Source organism: Dendrobates tinctorius, unplaced genomic scaffold (genome assembly GCF_039654945.1).
Source record: "Dendrobates tinctorius isolate UK_male_01 unplaced genomic scaffold, ASM3965494v1 ptg000043l, whole genome shotgun sequence".
NCBI classification, from domain to species: Eukaryota; Metazoa; Chordata; class Amphibia; order Anura; family Dendrobatidae; genus Dendrobates; species Dendrobates tinctorius.
Genome location: NW_027361711.1, coordinates 33489595 through 33507985, shown reverse-complemented (window position 1 = coordinate 33507985; position 18391 = coordinate 33489595). Strand labels below are relative to the sequence as shown.

General features: G+C 41.3%; 1 protein-coding gene across 3 annotated transcripts in view; it reads right to left on the bottom strand.

The window, feature by feature from the left end:
- PRELID2 (PRELI domain containing 2) overlaps positions 1-18391 on the bottom strand; it is a 148894-nt gene that overhangs the window by 65983 nt on the left and 64520 nt on the right. For all 3 annotated transcript variants that reach the window (XM_073575267.1, XM_073575268.1, XM_073575266.1), the window contains exon 4: positions 17800-17960. In XM_073575267.1, coding sequence (XP_073431368.1) covers positions 17800-17960 — 161 coding nt within the window. The remainder of the gene's footprint in view (positions 1-17799; positions 17961-18391) is intronic.

Below are 18391 nucleotides of genomic sequence, written 5' to 3'. Positions count from 1 at the left end.
CCATGACCTCTGAGGTAGACCCAGCTTTCTCACACTGGGCCCTAAATTATGCTGCAAAATTTGTTGGTAGTCTTCTGACTTCTTAATGCCATGCACACGGTCAAGCAGTCCAGTGCCAGAGGCAGCAAAGCAACCCCAAAACATCAGGGAACCTCCGCCATGTTTGACTGTAGGGACCATGTACTTTTCTTTGAATGCCTCTTTTTTCTCCTGTAAACTCTATGTTGATGCTTTTGCCCTAAAAGCTCTACTTTTGTCTCATCTGACCAAAGAACATTCTTCCAAAATGTTTTAGGCTTTTTCAGGTAAGTTTTGGCAAACTCCAGCCTGGCTTTTTTATGTCTCGGGGTAAGAAGTGGAGTCTTCCTGGGTCTCCTACCATACAGTCCCTTTTCATTCAGATGCCGACGGATAGTACGGGTTGACACCATTGTACCCTCGGACTGCAGGGCAGCTTGAACTTGTTTGGATGTTAGTGGAGGTTCTTTATCCAACATCCGCACAATCTTGCGTTGAAATCTCTTGTCAATTTTTCTTTTCCGGCCACATCTAGGGAGGTTAGCCACAGTGCCATGGGCTTTAAACTTCTTGATGACACTGCGCACGGTAGACACAGGAACATTCAGGTCTTTGGAGATGGACTTGTAGCCTTGAGATTGCTCATGCTTCCTCACAATTTGGTTTCTCAAGTCCTCAGACAGTTCTTTGGTCTTCTTTCTTTTCTCCATGCTCAATGTGGTACACACAAGGACACAAGACAGAGGTTGAGTCAACTTTAATCCATGTCAACTGGCTGCAAGTGTGATTTAGTTATTGCCAACACCTGTTAGGTGCCACAGGTAAGTTATAGGTGCTGTTAATTACACAAATTAGAGAAGCATCACATGATTTTTCGAACAGTGCCAATACTTTTGTCCACCCTCTTTGTTATGTTTGGTGTGGAATTATATCCGATTTGGCTTTAGGACAATTCTTTTTGTGTTTTTTCATTTAAGACAAATTAAATGAAGATAATAATACCAAAGAATTTGTGTTTGCAATCATTTTCAGGAAGAAACTGAGTATTATCTGACAGAATTGCAGGGGTGTCAATACTTTTGGCCATGACTGTATGAGCTGGGAAAATAAATAAAGGCCCGGCCTACCAAATCTGACTTGGAGGGGTTTGCTCGCAGACTCGAAAAGTCAAAAAAAAAAAAAAAAAAAAAAGAAATTTGAAGGCAGAATTTACTTCTCGAATTGAAGATGTTAAAAAAGCCCAGGAGGAAGTCCACCACGAACTTCAGACCTATAGAGAAGTTATTACTGAGCATACCCTTAAAATAGAGGAGCTTTCGTATGGCTTTCTGATTCTTTCAGATCTATCCAGACGTACTTTGCTACTGCGCAGAGCCCTTAGACCCTTACTTGCCGAACTAAAAGAGACACTGCATACAGATGGGGTTACCCCTTTCAACGGACGGCTTTCAGGGGAGGCAAAACAGCCATTTTCCGTGGCATTGGCGATCTAGCTAATTTCCTCTGAACTTTTGACCTACCGATGATCGATCTTCCAGATTGGCCTTTGACTCCCGCTTTTCCTGAGGCTCCACCCAGATGGATTACATTTCCAACATTCCAAGAAGAGGAGTAGTGACGGGAATGCCTCAAGCATCACCTGATAAAATGCACAGAGGGTTAGTGGGTTATCTATAGGGTGCGGGACTGATCCTGATGGGATAGGATTGGTCGATAGTTTTGCCTTACTGTCCTTAATGTGTTTGACTTTTTTTTTGATTCACGTTTGCTTTATAGTTATCACCAGGTCTTGATTGCTGTCCTTTCACCTCTGGACATGCAAGATGTGGATGACCCATGGGTCCATAATTTGAGGCATTATTTAGTCTCACCTGTCAATTACATGCAGTGTTTTATAATGATTCGGGAAATGACCGCGTTTATATCCTACATAGAACGATTTCCCATGGGGATCCACCCCCATGTTTAGGGGAAGTCTTAATAAGTACTTGACCTGTTCATTTGGGGGGACCCCCCCCCGGGTGGGGAGGTTCCTGTCCGGCTTCGGCTTTCTCCCTCCTGGAGTGGTGCAAAGGTAGTAGACTACCAATGCTGGCACTGGTAGAAAATACCGTTAGAAATGTTTGTTTTTGATAACTTCTACTTTCTTCAATTCTTTCTCTAACTCCTTTTACTTTCCTCTACCTCTTTCTCTCTCCTTTCCCTTCCCAATGTCCCTTCCCGTTGGACCATCCATTTAAACTGGGGATACCTAACAAGGTTAGACATTTAGAGGATAGTGGCGTAAGTGGGAGCCTAGACCATGGATAAAATCAAATTTTGTTCCTTTAATGCTAGGGGGCGCTCAATTTTCCGGAAAAAAGACGACAAATATTGTACTCTAACCATAAACAATGAGTCTCGGTTCTTTTGTTACAGGAGACCCACTTCATATCTGGATCCATACCTCAGTGTTCATCAAAATACTACCCTAAGTGGGTTCATGGTCCAAATCCGCATTCCAAGTCCAGGGGGGGGGTCTTTATAGCCTTCCACAGCTCCTTCATGCCAGAGATCGTTGACTCAGTTATAGATTCCGAAAGCAGATTTATTTTCCTGATGATCTCATGGGGATCTCGTAAACTCGTAATAGCCAATGTGTATTTCCCAAATCAGGGCCAACAGAAGTTCAGTGCGGAGTGCAAAAGATGTCTTGTGGAGTTCGCTGGCTGCTCTCCTGTGATTCTAGGGGGGACTTCAATACTCCCATGAACCCCACTGTGGATACTTCCTTGGGTAAGTCTTCCTACTCCTCCTCTTCTATCACCCAAATAAAAAAAACAGATGTTCGACCTGAGGCTGGTGGATGTCTGGAAGGCTCTTCACCCTGACTCTACAGACTACAGCTTTTTCTCGCGGGTAAACAATACTTATAGCAGAATCGACTACTTTTTCATATCTCACAGTTTGTTGGTCGGATCATGAGCCAATTTACTTCTCGATTGTCCTCCATGCTCCAGTTAAATCCGGTTTCTCCTGGCGTTTGAATGAGAACCTTCTTCAGGACCCTTTATGTATGTCTGATTTGGAATGTGCAATCATTAACTTCAGCACAGATCATGCTGCAGACCCCACTTCCCCTTCGGTTAAGTGGGAAACATTAAAGAGTGTCCTGAGGGGGTGCTTATTTCTCATGGAGCACATCTAAAGAGAGCCAAAGCCACTGAAATAGTTGAATTGTCTAGGCAAATCCAAAAATTAGAAAATCAACACAAAAAAAAAACAAAAAAAAAAAAACCTTAAAAGTCGATACTCTCGCACACCTGTCTACATTGAGGCAAAAATTACTAGCTATAATTCATGAGAAATCACAGCAATTCAGAGAACGCCTCAAAAATCGTTTTTATCATTATGGCAACAAGAGTAGCAAATTAACGGCGAGAATCATCAATCCCCGATCATCAAGAACGTACATTCCTTACATTAAAAATTAAGAGGGGAAGAAGGTACACAGCACAAAGGATATACTGTCAAGTTTTAGTGATTATTATAAAGGAGCTTTACAACATTGGCGGCCACTATAAAGATCTCCCAATTAATTTACTCCGGGACAAAATGAAGCTATACCTACAACAAACTAACATACCTTTGATTTCAGAGGACAGATTGTTGGACTTAGAGTGAGGGACTTCTCATTGGAGGAAATTTCTGAGACCATCAAAGAACTGAAACAGGGGAAGAGCCCAGGCCCCGATGGATACACTGCAGGATTTTGTAAACATTTCTCTGTCTTATTAAGTCCAATATTCCTCAATATGTGCAATTACATTTCATCTGGAGGTTCTTTCCCTCCACACTCCCTGGCAGCTCATATTACTGTTATTCCTAAACCTGGGAAGGACCCGTCCATGTGCAGTAGCTACCGTCCGATTTCTCTGAAATCTAGATATTAAATTGTACGCAAAAATGATTGCAAAAAGATTGTGTTCACTGCTGCCAAGCCTGATTAATCAGGATCAGGTGGGATTCGTCCCAGGACAAGAAGCCAGGGACAATACCATACAGACTATTTCTCTGATAGACAGGGCCACTAGGGTGGGGGACCCCATGTGCATAGTGTCGATTGATGCCGAAAAGGCTTTCGACAGGCTGCACTGGGAATTCATGTTCCAGACATTGGAGGGGCTGGGTCTGAAGAACATGCTTTGTAAAATCTCTGCCCTATATACCTCTCCTAGTGCACAAGTTAAAACCAATGGCATATTATCAAACAATTTCCCTATTCGGAACGGTACAAGGCAGGGCTGTCCCTTTCGCCCTTACTCTATATACTAACGATTGAGCATTTAGCAGCCGCAATTCATAATAACCCGTCAATCAAAGGCCCGAAATTGCAATCGGGTGAACACAAACTGGCACTCTTTGCGGATGATGTTCTCCTTTATATCTCCCCCTATTACAAGCCATCCAAATATTATTCAAGAGCTACATAGATTTGGCCGCCTAAGCAACTTTAAAATCAATTCCCATAAATCCGAGATCCTAAACATATCCCTGAAACCATCCATGGTAGAGCAACTGAGTGTCTCATTTTCTTTTCGCTGGCGCTTTGACTCGCTCACTTACTTGGGAGTCAAAATCACAGCCAAGATATCGCAATTATATGATGCCAATTTTAAAGGTAGCCTTACACAAGGCAGAGTTGGATTTGGAAAGATGAATATGCAAATAAAGTCCGTGGAGCCTCATTTAAGAGTCCTTCGGAAACCACCATGGCTAGCCTCTTAAATGAGGCTCCACGGACTTTATTTGCATATTCGTATTTCCCAGGGAGCAATGCACCTAGGATTTCACTGATTGAGCGCCTGTGACGGCTGCCGCAGTGTTTTCTTTGACTGGTCTCCCTGGGGTCAGTGATTGTTTTGTGGATTTGGAAAGATGGCACAGACTGCGGCTTTCATGGTTGGGTCGGGTTAATGTGATAAAGATGGACTTATTGCCTCATCTCCTGTATTATTTCCAAGCAATCCCTATGTGTCTACCTGCCTCCTTTTCTCGCCTCAAAAAAGCAATTACTAGATTCATATGGTCACATAATCGAGCTCACATTTCCTATTTTCTATTAAGCCGGCCAAAAACGAGTGGGAGAGTGGGACTGCCTAATTTTTCTTTGTATTTTCACGCATCGATTGGAGCATGTATTTTGGACCTCTTCCATAGTAAAGGGCATAAAAAGTGGGTAGGATTGAAAAATGACCTTAATGGCCGTGACTCCCAAATAATCATCTGGTCCCCAAGAAAGGACGATGGGAGTAACATTTTTACCCTTTCTTAGCAGGAACATAACGGCTTTTCTCAAGCGAGGAGGCCGAACACTAGAGCTCTCTTCATCTCCTGGCCCTCTAACTCCCATCTACGATAATCCGTATTTTCCGGTAGGACTACATAGGAAAAATTTTTTTTTGAAGATAAAAGCTCTCATCCTATAGTCTATGACTATGTGACTCGATCAGGTATGAAGTCGTTACAGGACATCTTCTCAGATGAGGAACCATCGGCGGGCTCCTGGTTCTTTTTTGAACAATTGAGAAGTTTTATAACAAAATTGGCTAATTGGACCAATCTTTTTAGAGCATTAACACCCTTTGAGGCTCTCTGTATGTCCAAGAGCCCTCCGGATCATACCGTTTCTCTGTTGTATAAACTCTTTCAAGAGGGGCAAATCCCTCCCTATGATTTTCCTCCAATCTTCTCTAAATGGGAGGCTGACCTGGGAAGATCTTTATCGACTGAAAATAGACCAAAAATCATTCTCTTTATGTTTAGATCTTCACTATGTTCTATATCACAGGAGAGGAGCTACAAGATTCTTGCAAGATGGTATAGATGCCCTTCAGCTGTCCCCTCTATATACCCAGTGGTCCCAGATACTTGTTGGAGATGCCTACATGAGGAAGGCACATTTACTCATATATGGTGGCACTGTCCGCCCATCAAAAACCTGTGGTCAGCAATTTTTGACCTGCATAACAGATTACCAATATTAGACCCACAATGGAAGCTGCATTATTGTCCCCGAGTGACAATTCAGTTTCCAAATTCAAAAAAGGCCTTCTGAGACATTTCCTTACAGCAACCAGGAACTTGATCCCTAGATATTGGAAACAGGCAAAGTCACCTTCTCATTCTGAGTTTGTCGCTGAGCTTAATGATATCTATAGAAAGGAACAAATGATAGGCCAAATAGTTGGTGATATGGACAGAGTCTACAACACTTGGGCTCCCTGGCTTGTTTTTAGAGAGACCCCTGGGTTGGAGGTATGGGTATTGGGACACTGAGGATATTCTTCAATAAATGAACACCCCCTTGATTTGATTGGAAGGTCGTTCCGGATCTTGACTCCTATCGGAGTGGTCGAGGAATTTATGTCCTTCCGGATCCGGAGAATGCTCGAATCCTACTTCTAATTTGCAATGTCTATCCTCTACGATCATTTAATCCCCTTCCCTCTCTTTTCTTCCCCTTTTGTTTCCTTTCTCCTCTCTTTCTTGTTTAAGCTGCATAAATAATTTTATTTCACAGGCATGTCAATATTCTCTTATTGACTACTCTATCAATCAATATAACGATTGCTGTCAGTTTAGCAAGTCTAATTATAATAGAAATGACACAGTTATCAGTTTTATTCTACAGTGATAACTTCATCCTAATTTGGATTATATGCTTTATTTTTCATAACTTGTTTGGATTATGTATTGCATTATTTCAATAAACTTGATTTACACAATATAACATTTCACATATGTTTACTTTACATCAGCACAATTTTGGAACCCAAATTTTTTTTTGTTAAGAAGTTATAAGGGTTAAAAGTTGACCAGCGATTTCTCGTTTTTAACAACACCATTTTATTTTTGCGGACCACATCACATTTGAAGTCACTTTGAGGGTTCTATATGATAGAAATTCCCCAAAAGTGACACCATTCTAAAAACTGCACCCCTCAAGGTGCTCAAAACCACATTCAAGAAGCTTATTAACTCTTCAGGTGCTTCACAGGAATTTTTTGAATGTAAAGAAAAAAAAAAAAGAAAAAAAAAAATGAACATTTAACTTTTTTTTTCACAAAAAAATTACTTCAGGTCCAATTTTATTTTATTTTACCAAGGGTAACAGGAGAAATTGGACTGCAAACGTTAATGTGCAATTTGTCCTGAGTACGCCAATACCTGATATGTGGGGGGAGAACCACTGTTTCGGCGCATGGCAGAGCTCAGAAGGGAAGGAGCGCCGTTTGACTTTTTCAATGCAAAATTGGCTGGAATTCAGATCGGATGCCATGTCACGTTTGGAGAGCCCCTGATGTGCCTAAACAGTGGAAACCCCCCACAAGTGACCCTATTTTGGAAACTAGACCCCCCCCCCCCCCCAAGGAACTTATCTAGATATGTGGTGAGAACTTTGAACCCACAATGGCTGCACAGAAGTTTATGACGTACAGCCATACAATTAAAAATTCATATTTTTTCAACAAAAGAGATCTTTTCACCCCCAATTTTTATTTTCCCAAGGGTAACAGGACCCTAAAAGTTATTGTGCAATTGGTTCAGAGTACGCTGATACCCCATATGTGGGTGTAAACCACCATTTGGGAGCATGGCAGAGCTCGGAAGGGAAGCAGCGCCATTTGACTTTTATGGCTGGAATTGAGATCGGACGCCATGTCGCGTTTGGAAAGCCCCTGATGTGCTAAAACAGTGAAAACCCCCCACAAATGACACCATTATGGAAACTAGACCCCCCCCCCCCAAGGAACTTATCTAGATGAATGGTGAGAACTTTGAGCCCCCAAAGGGCTTCACAGAAGTTTATAATGCCTGTGCGTGAAAAGAACAAAAATCATATTTTTTCCACACACTTTATCTCTTAGTCCCCAATTTTTTTTATTTTCCCAACGGTAACAGGAGAAAATGGACCCCAAAAGTTGTTGTCCAATTTGTCCTGAGTACGCCGATACCCCATATGTGGGAGGAAACTACTGTATAGGCAGACGTCGGGGCTCGGAAGGGAAGGAGCGCTGTTTTGGAATGCAGACTTTGATGGAATGGTCTGCGGGTGTCATGTTGCCTTTGGAGAGCCCCTGATGTACCTAAACTGTGGAATCTCCCCACAAGTGACCCCATTTTGGAAACTAGACCCCCTAAGGAATTATCCAAAATGTGTGGTGAGCACTTTGAACCCCCCCAGTGCTTCTCAGAAGTTTAACACCCGGGCGTGAAAAGAACAAAATCATTTTTTCCATAAACATGATCTTTTAGTCTCCAATTTTTTTATTTTCCCAAGGGTAACAGGAGAAATTGAACCCCAAAAGTTGTTTTGCAATTTGTCCTGAGTAGGCTGATACCCCATATGTGGGGGTAAAACACTGGGCGCATGGCAGAGCTTGGAAGGGAAGGAGCATCGTTTAACTTTTTGAATGCAGAATTGGCTGGAATGGACATCAGACGCCATGTTGCGTTTGGAGAGCACCTGATGTGCCCAAACAGTGGAAACCCCCCAATTCTATCTCCAACCAATCCTAACCCCAACACACCCCTAACCCTAATCTCAGCCCTAACTCTAACCCTAGCCCTAATGGGAAAATAGAAATAAAAACATTTTTTTAAAATTTTATTATTTTTCCCTAACTAAGGGGGTAATAAAGGGTGGTTTGATTTACTATTTATGGCGGGTTTTTATGTTTGGCAGCTGTCATACGCTAAAAGACTCTTCTTATTGCAAAAATAGTTTGTGCATCACCACATTTTGAGAGCTATAATTTTTCCATATTTTCACCCACCAAGTCAAGTGAGGTCTTATTTTTTGCGGGACGAGTTGACGTTTCTATTGGTACCATTTACGGGTACGTGACATTTGTTTTATTCCGATTTTTGGGACACAGAATGAACAAAAACCAGCATTTCATGAATTTCTTTTGGGGGTGCGTTTACACCGTTCCACGTGCAGTAAAATTGATACTGACCTGAAGAATAAAAACGCTGTATGATTACAGTGGTACCTCATTTATGGTTTTTTATGTTTTGGCGCTTTTATGCAATGAAAACAATTTTAAATAAAAAATATTTATTTTTGCATCGCTTTATTCTGAGAGCTATAACTTATTTTTTCGCTGATGACGCTGTATGGCGGCTCGATTTTTGCAGTACAAGATGACGTTTTCAGTGGTACCATGGTTATTTATATCCGTCTTTTTGATCGCGCGTTATTGCACTTTGTTCGGCGGTATGATAAAGCATTTTTTGCTTTATTTTTATTTTTTAAGGGGTTCGCTAAAGGGGTTAACTAATGGGACAGTTTTATAGGGCGGGTCGTTACGGATGCGGCGATACTAAATGTGTGTAATTTACTGTTTGTTTGTTTTTTTATTTCCAAGACATGAATCAGGGAATTTTTTTTTTTTTTAAATTTAGCGATTTTTTTATAAATTTTTACACTTTAACTTTATTACGTTGTCCCATGGGGGGGCATCACTGTAATATGTCAGATCGCTGATATGACAGGTTGCACTGTACAGGCGCTGCTGCAGGCTCTCTCAGAACAAGACGTATTGTGGAAGTACAAGCTTTCTCCATAAATATCGGGTAACTAAGCGCATGCGTTACAGCGCTGGGAGCTCGCTGATCGTTGGTCTCCTGCTGCCACACGCAACGATCAAAAAATGGCCCAGGACATTACTGCACGATAAGCGATACCCGGCGGGGGGCGGTCACTGATGCATGCCACACACAGCGAGATCGCTGGCGAGATCGCTGTTGCATCACAAAATCAGCAATTTTGCTGTGTGTGACGGGGCCTTAACTGTGGGTCTAACCCTGCCTGTGGCCTTAATGAATTGTTCAATCCAGGGATGGCTTGCTAATAGATAATCCATGAATGCACTCAGAGCTGAAATTTGTGCTTTCAAAAGTGCTGGGTCTTAGGCCTTTATGAAATCCCGTTTGGAGAAAATCCAGTATTTTTGGAATATTGTGGCTAAATGATATCCACCATTGTTTACTAGTACTGTGCACAAAACGTCTTCCCGATTTTTGAGTATATTGCCAACGTCACAGGCTTCGTACTTCTCTGGATAATGGATATGATGCAGTCTGAAAGCTCTTTTGATCTCTAGATCTGTCTTTCAGGACTCAGGCAGACAATTGCAGGAAATTCACATCTAGATGGAATATCAGTCCTTAAAAAAGAAGATCATGTCTTACTAGAAAGAAGATGCAATCTTCTAAAGCCATTATCTTTAGGTGGGGAAACAGCTTCTCGAGCAAAAACGGTAGTACAGTCCTGCTCAAAGTTATTGGAACCCATTCATTTTTAAGACTGTACAGTATCTTCAGAAAGACACACCCTTTGACATTGATGACAGCCTCCAAATATTTCTTGTAGCCACTAGGCTTCTTCCATTTCTCAGCTGATATTTTCTCCCACTCCTTTGCAGTTAGTTCAAATTCTTGAATGTTTGCAGTGCTCTTTCCCAATGGCAAATTTCAGCTGACTCCAAAGATTTTCAATGGGATTGCGGTCAGGACTCATTGCTGGCCATTTTAGAACAGTCCATTTTTTATTTTTCAACCATTCCTGTGTACTTTTGGATGTGTGCTTTGGGTCATTGTCTTGCTGGAGTACTCATTATCTACGATTCAAACCAAGTTTTCATACACTGAGTAGGACATTTCACGCTAAAATTTCTTGATAATGCTCTGATTTCATGATTCCTGTGATACGGTCAAGACCTCCAGTACCAGACACAGCAAAGCCACCCCACAGCATTATGGATCCTCCACCACGCTTAACTGTTTGTAAGGAGTTAATTCAAACTTCATTGCTCTGTCTGTAAACAAACTGTTGCTTTGCATTGCCAAAAAGCTCTATTTTTGTTTCATCTGTCCACAGAACATTTTCCCAGATGGATTGTGGTTTGTCAAGGTACTTTACGGCAAAGACCAGCAGTTCATTTTTATGTCTTTTTTCAGCAATGATTTCTTCTGTGGGCTTCACCCATAAAGCCATGATTGGCTTAGTGTGCGACGTATGGTACCTGTTGAAACCATGACCCCAGACTCTTCCAGGTTGGCCTTCAGGTCTTTGGATGTTTGATGTGGTGTTTTTTCCACCATTCGCACCAACCTTCAAAGACATCTCGTCTAAATTTCCCCCCCCCCAAATATCTAGGGAGGTTCTTCACGGTTCCATGCCTAGCAAACTTCTTAACACTGCGCACTGTTGAAACTGGGATAACAAGGTCTTGGAAGATAGCCTTATAACTGTTTGAAGTCTTGTGTTTGCTAATAGCAGTTCTGATGTCCTCAGACAGCTCATTTGAATTCATTATTGTGACAAAGGTAGAGGGCCTACCATGTATTTTTTTTAAAACACTGAAGTCATCATTCATTGGCTCATTCATGTCACATGGGCACTGACAATTAATCACATGTAATTCTAATTTGTGATTTACCACAGGTGAGCCAAAATATGTTCCCATACTAATTTAATGTAAAGGGTGCCAATACCAGTGTCACAGCAAGCTTTAGGGTTTCCTATTTTTCCCTCCCATTGTTTTTGGTTTTAAATTATTAATCACTCGCTATTTTGTATTTAACATGAGTACTCTATACAAAACAACTGTTTTACTCGATTCATTTACTTCAGGAGATATTCCACATTATGTACTTAAACTTCATGGTCGCCAATGAAGATTAGCAGGACTGTATCATTACTACTTTGGCCTGATCCTCCTGGATTTTCTGCAGTACTGCCGGAATTAGGGGCAATGGTGGAAAAGGGCATGCTAAGTACAAGTCCCATATCTGGGATCTATTCCAATCATGTTGTCTCTAATTTAGGGAAAATTATTTTTGAATGGGAACTTAACTGGAAGGAATTCCATCTCTTAATCCTTCGCTGGGACATTCCTCAGCTAGATTTGTGTTAAAGGATTGAGAAGGAAATCCTCCCAGTTCAGTTCCCATTCTGACTATTGAATTTCTTTCTGACTGAGAAAGTCTGCAACCGAATTTTGAGATCGCTTCAGGTGTATGGCGGTCACTAAAAGAACTGTCTCTTCCGCCCAATGAAAACATGTTTTTGGTTAAAGCCTGAAGATGATTATATTCTCAGGCCACCTTGATGCTGGAGGAAGGATACTGTCGTGATGTTGTCCGACAGAGTTCTGATGAGTTGATCCTTCTTTTTAACATTTTCCAAACTGTTTAAAGCTGTCTTAGGTTTTATGATGCAAGATAATCTGGCCTTGGCCAGGTGCCCTGTAGGTACTGACCTTGAACATGTGCCCCCCCATCCGTTGTTGCTTGCATCTGCAATGACAGTCACAGAGATAGACTTCACATATTCCCCTTCTGAAGGTGGTTTAAAGAGGTCCACTGAATTAATTACTTAATTGTTTGAGTTAGTTTTATGTTCTCACTGGCTGAAAGAACATCTGCTTTTCAAGTGAAATCCTAAAAAATGTTAGTTTCTCTGAAATGAGATCAGATTTCTTCCAGCAAGGCAGGATTGAACAGACAATCACAGTGATCATAGTTGCGAGGGGTGTTGCCACACCCCGGGATGAAGGCGCCATGTTCCCTGCTGTGAGAAACAAAAGGCACAATGATGCGATCAACGTGCGATTAGCCACGGTAGTCGCATGATTGACATGACATATATACAGCATCGGTCAGGAAGTCCTTCCCGATCAAGCTGTATATATACACACTGCAAATGTCGGGAAGGGGTTAAGGCCGTGATTTGAATGAAGACTCCTGTGGAGAAGAAAAGAGGTTAGCCGCCTCTGTATCAGCTTGAAGAAAAAGTCTGGTTGTCTTCTCTGAATATTCATCTGAAGGTGCCCTCGTACAAGTTCGCTCCCAGTTACCTTGGTCTGTACAAAATCCTCAAGAAACTTAATCCAGTGACCTACAGACTTCAACTGTCTGCAAATCTACAGAATCCAAATGCCTTCCAAGTTTTGCTCCTGAACCACTTCTTGAAGAATTAAGCTAATTTTGCTGTTCCGGAGGTGTAATTGGACACCTTCAAGGTGAAGGACATCCTTGATACAAAAGGTTGCAGAGAAGGCCTATCTACTGGATTGGAAAGGCTTGGGAGAATATCTGTGCCCCCGTCATCCTGGATAAGGTTCTCTTCAGACCAGCCAAGAATGAGGGGGTGCGTAAGGGTACTGTTACAGTGGCAACTTACATGGCTCATCAGGGCCTCTCCACTCTTCGTGCGGTTTCTCCTCACAGCAAGCCATTCCAGTAAAGTTTGTTTCCTCCTGCTCTCCCCTGTGCTACCGAATGGTGTTTCCATCTGGCCTTAGAGGGGAGTTTGCATGGTCTCTGTAGGAATTTAAACTTCTGTGTCCTGCAGAGATCTGGCTCCCCAGCCTATCCCACGTCAGCAGGTTCTATTTAAGAGAGGTCCTCCCAACATTCTTCACCCAAATGTTGGTTCTTACCCAGTTTGTTCCCGTGCATGTAATCCTGTAGTCTGATTCTTGTTACCGACCTAGCTAATTTTCCATCCTGTCTGACCTCTCCACTCCTAACCCCGGCTATCCATACTGATCCTGCGCTACCTGCCCCGACCTCAGACTGTTTGACCACGGAATGTCTTTGCCCTCCTGTACCATTCCTCTGACCCTCCAGTCAGCTGATGCAGACCTGGGGACTGCCCTGGAGTGGCACCTGACGACTACCTGCAGACAAGCCTAACCTCACCGCCAGAGGCTCTAGTGAATACCAGGTAGTCTCTTAGTCATGCCCCTCCAGGGTAAGCCTCCATTGCCAGTTATTTTACTGTACACAGCTTTGGTGTGGGCCTGACTGACCCATCGGTTCCAAGTTAACTCTACCGTTTAACATTTGAATGTCCTTTAGATTTGACTCCTAGAATGTTAGTTTTCTTTTTTGCCTAATGTACGTGTTTAACCTTCTGAACTTGTGCCTAACTATTCCCCGAGTATGCTTTTGTCATTGTCCTCATCTCTCTGGTTCTGACCCAGCTTGCAGACAAATCTTTCCACAACCCAGAGATCTCCACATCAATCCCTGTATAGGGTTAAAAGTGAGAACACCAAAATGACTTTGGGACCTTATTAGAAGAGAAGATTGTGTCACACCTATCTATAGTAACCTTTGAGTTGACATGTACATAAAGTCAGTGGCAATGCCACAATGACCCTTTAGGACACCATAAATAAGAACCATTATTTTAGTTTTACACTACTTATAAAGATGCCTAATACTTTCTCTAAATCTATTCTAAATGTGTACATTATTAGTAAATCTATTACGGTATTAGAGCATTACAAGCACCCTAGTGTTACACCTGCAGCAAGCGCACCACACGATATGTACCATATTTTAACCTAAATTCCTGTCCTGGAGGGGTGGGACAATTTCTTTATTCCTAGTTGTGACATTTCTCCTAGTATTGCCAATGGGTATGTGCTTTATATAGGGGCACATTGCTAATATACTGTCCTTTTAACTAAATGTCTCAAATAGACCTCCAGCTCTAGAGAAATGAGGTCTACAAGGGCTGACAGCCTAACTCTGCACAAAATAACTTAGCTGGCAAAACATTGTGCCATAGTGAGCAAAGAAGAAAATTCTACTGCTCTGTTTAATTTCACGGTCACGCTGTTACCGCTCATCAAATGCAAAAGCTCTTATTAGTATTAATAAATCTGAAAATAATTGCATTTAATGAATCTAAGGGTCTTAAAAAGGTAGAGCTTTCAGTAGAACAGATTTCTGCAAGTCTGAATACAACTATTGAAATATTGATCCCATATAAAACAATTTTCAGAAGCTGCTCATAAGCAGCACATTCTTCATACTGTGAGACAGCGCTCAATGAATGTGTTGGGGAACACTCACTTGGCAACGGGATTAAGGCTATGTGCACACGTGTTGAATCCCATTCCGCGGGAAATACGTGAGGAAACCGCATTTTAAATTCCCGCCTTTTTAAAAACTAGCGATTTGCAAGCGTAATTAGCTTGCAGAATGCTAGCGTTTTCCAAGCGATCTGTAGCATCGCTTGGAGAACTGATCGACAGGTTGGTCACACTCGTCAAACATAGTGTTTGACGAGTGTCACCAACTTTTTACTATTGAGGCTGCCTATGCGGCATCAGTAGTAAAAAGATATAGTTTAAAATAATAAAAAAATAAATAAAAAAATCGTGTTTTTCTCACCTTCCAACATCCCCCGCAGCCTTCCCGATCATTGCGATGCTCCCAGCAAGTCCCGTTCCCAGGGATGCCTTGCGACAATGACCTTTGATGACGTTGCGGTCTCGCACGAAGATAAAAGGAGAACTTGTCGCCAACTTAGGCCACTGTTTGATTCCTGCAGCTCCTCCAAGTTTTTGTTTTTTTCTTTTTACATCCCCTATACATGGATCCAGAGCTAAGGATCTTTTTATTTAGTTTTACGGTAATTTAGTGTTAACGGTTTTTAACAACGGGGCAGTGCTCACAAGATTCTCTCGGAGTATGTCTTTATGCTGCTCTGCATCATTACCCAGTGAGACACAACACCATAGCAAAAAGAATAGATATTAGCTCTAAATGAAAAGTTCCATATCTCTAGAACTGTACTGTGGATTAAAAATAAAAGGGAATGCTCAGGGGAGAAGTTGAAATTAAATAAACGCACAAACTGGTTACTTTTAGCCTCATGACAAGTTCTCTTTAACCCTTTTCACCTTCCTGACCAGGCCAAATTTTACAATTCTGACCAGTGTCACTTTATGTGGTAATAACTCTGGAACGCTTCAACGCATGCAACTGATTCTGAGATGATTTTCTTGTGATATGTTGTACTTCATGATAGTGGTAAAGTTTGTTCGATAAATGCAAGTCATTTATTTGTGAAAATATTGGAAATTGGTGAAATTTTTCAAATTTTTAAACCTTTAGAGAGTTGTGTCACACAAGATAAAGTGGGGGAAAAAGTATTTAGTCAGCCACCAATTGTGCAAGTTCTCCCACTTAAAAAGAGGAGAGAGGCCTGTAATTGACATCATAGGTAGACCACAACTATGAGAGTCAAAATGAGAAAACAAATCCAGAAAATCACCTAGTCTGATTTGGCAAGATTTGTTTTGCAAAATACGGTGGAAAATAAGTAATTGGTCATTAACAAAAGTTCATCTCAATATTTTCTTATATATCCTTTGTTGGCAATGACAGAGGTCAATCGTTTTCTGTAAGTCTTCACATGGTGGCACACAGTGACACCATTCTAACAACTGCACCCCTCAAGGTGCTCAAAACCAGATTCAAGAAGTTTATTAACCCTTCAGATGCCTCACAGGAATTTTTTGAATGTTTAAAAAAAAATAAATAAATAAATAAAAAGAGAACATTTTCCTTTTTTTCGCAAAAAAATTGCTTCAGGTCCAATTTTTTTTTCCCCCAAGGAAAAATTGGACCCCAAAAGTTAATGTGCAATTTGTCCTGATTTCGCTGATACCTCCCCCATGTGGCCATGTGGGAAGAACCACTGTTTCGGCGCATGGCAGAAACTTTCAACGCAAAATTGGCTGGAATGGAGATCGGATGCCATGTCGCATTTGGAGAGCCCCTGACGTGCCAAAACAGAGGAAACCTCCCCACAAGTGACCCAAATTTGGAAACTAGACCCCCCCCCCCCAAGGCACTTATCTAGATGTGTGGTGAGAACTTTGATCCCCCAAGTGCTTCACAGAAGTTTATAACGTAGAGCCATAAAAATAAAAAAATCATTTTTTCTTTCCACAAAAATGATATGTTCATCCCAAATTTTTTATTTTTCAAAGGGTAACAGAAGACATTAGACCAAGAGTTATTGTGCAATTTGTCCTGAGTACACCGATACCCCATATATGTGGGGGTAAACCACTTTTTTGGCGCATGGCAGAGCTCGGAAGAGAAGGAGCACCATTTGACTTTTCCAGTGCAGAATTGGCTGGAATTGAGATCATACGCCATGTCGCGTTTGGAGAGCCCCTGATGTGCCTAAACAGTGGAAACCTCCCAATTCTAACTCCAACCCTAGCCCTAACCCTAACGGGAAAATGGAAGTAAATACTTTTTATTTTATTATTTTTCCCCTAACTAAGTGGGTGATAAAGGGGGGGGTTTCATTTACTATTTATAGCAGGTTTTTATGCTTGGCAGCTGTCATACGCTAAAAGACGCTTTTTATTGCAAAAAATAGTTTTTGCATCACCACATTTTGAGAGCTATAATTTTTCTATATTTTGGCCCACAGAGTCACGTGAGGTCTTATTTTTTGCAGGATGAGTTGATGTTTTTATTGGTACCATTTTAGGGCACATGACATTTTTTGATCGCTTTTTATTCCGATTTTTGGGACGCAAAATGAATAAAAACCAGCAATTCATGAATTTCTTTGGGGGGGGGGGGGGAGCATTTATACCATTCCGCATGTGGTAAAATTGATAAGGCAGTTTTATTCTTCGGGTTAGTACGATGACAGCGATACCTCATTTATACTTTTATGTTTTGGCGCTTTTATACAATAAAAACAATTTTAGATAATTATTTTTGCATCGCTTTATTCGGCGAGCTATAACTTATTTTTTCGCTGATGACGCTGTATAACTTACAATAATTACTAGTAATTGTAGGTCACATTCTATACACCTGCTGCCATCAGTGGCATAACTAGCTATACACAATACATCTGCATAAGCATGACCAGCGAAAGCGTATATATAGTAGTCTTACCAATTGGAATTATGTTTGCTTTCCTGGTACACAGACTCTTCAATCATTGACGAATATTGGACCCACGTTAGGCAACGAGTCTTCATATTCATCACCCGAGCTTTCATGTCCAGCCATGATTCTTCTTCGAGGTATATATTAGGTACTTTAAGAATGCTAAACTGTGGGTAAACAAGAACATAAGAAAATGTCTGGAAGGAAAAAATGGACAATGGTAATATATTTCTTTTTGTCTAATACATATGGTTACATGAGATAAAGCCCCTCCTCCATTTGTGCCCTGCGCTACTGAAGTATATACATGTGCACTACCAAAGCAGAAAAGCCATAATCACAAGCATTACACAAGAGAAAGGCAAAGCCATCAGCCATTACACTAGAATGGTGCTCTGAGGACAAGAAGTACCAAACTGGTAAAGAATTAGACTTGCATTAAGTACACATTTAAGATAGGTGTGAACCTTTGAGTATCTAGATGCAATGACATATGGTATTTCATTGTTTGCACACAGCTCATTTATCAGAATTGTCAAACAGAGAACTTGGCCATGCTGTCTGTAGAAATCACAATTCAATCTTCATAACTAAATGA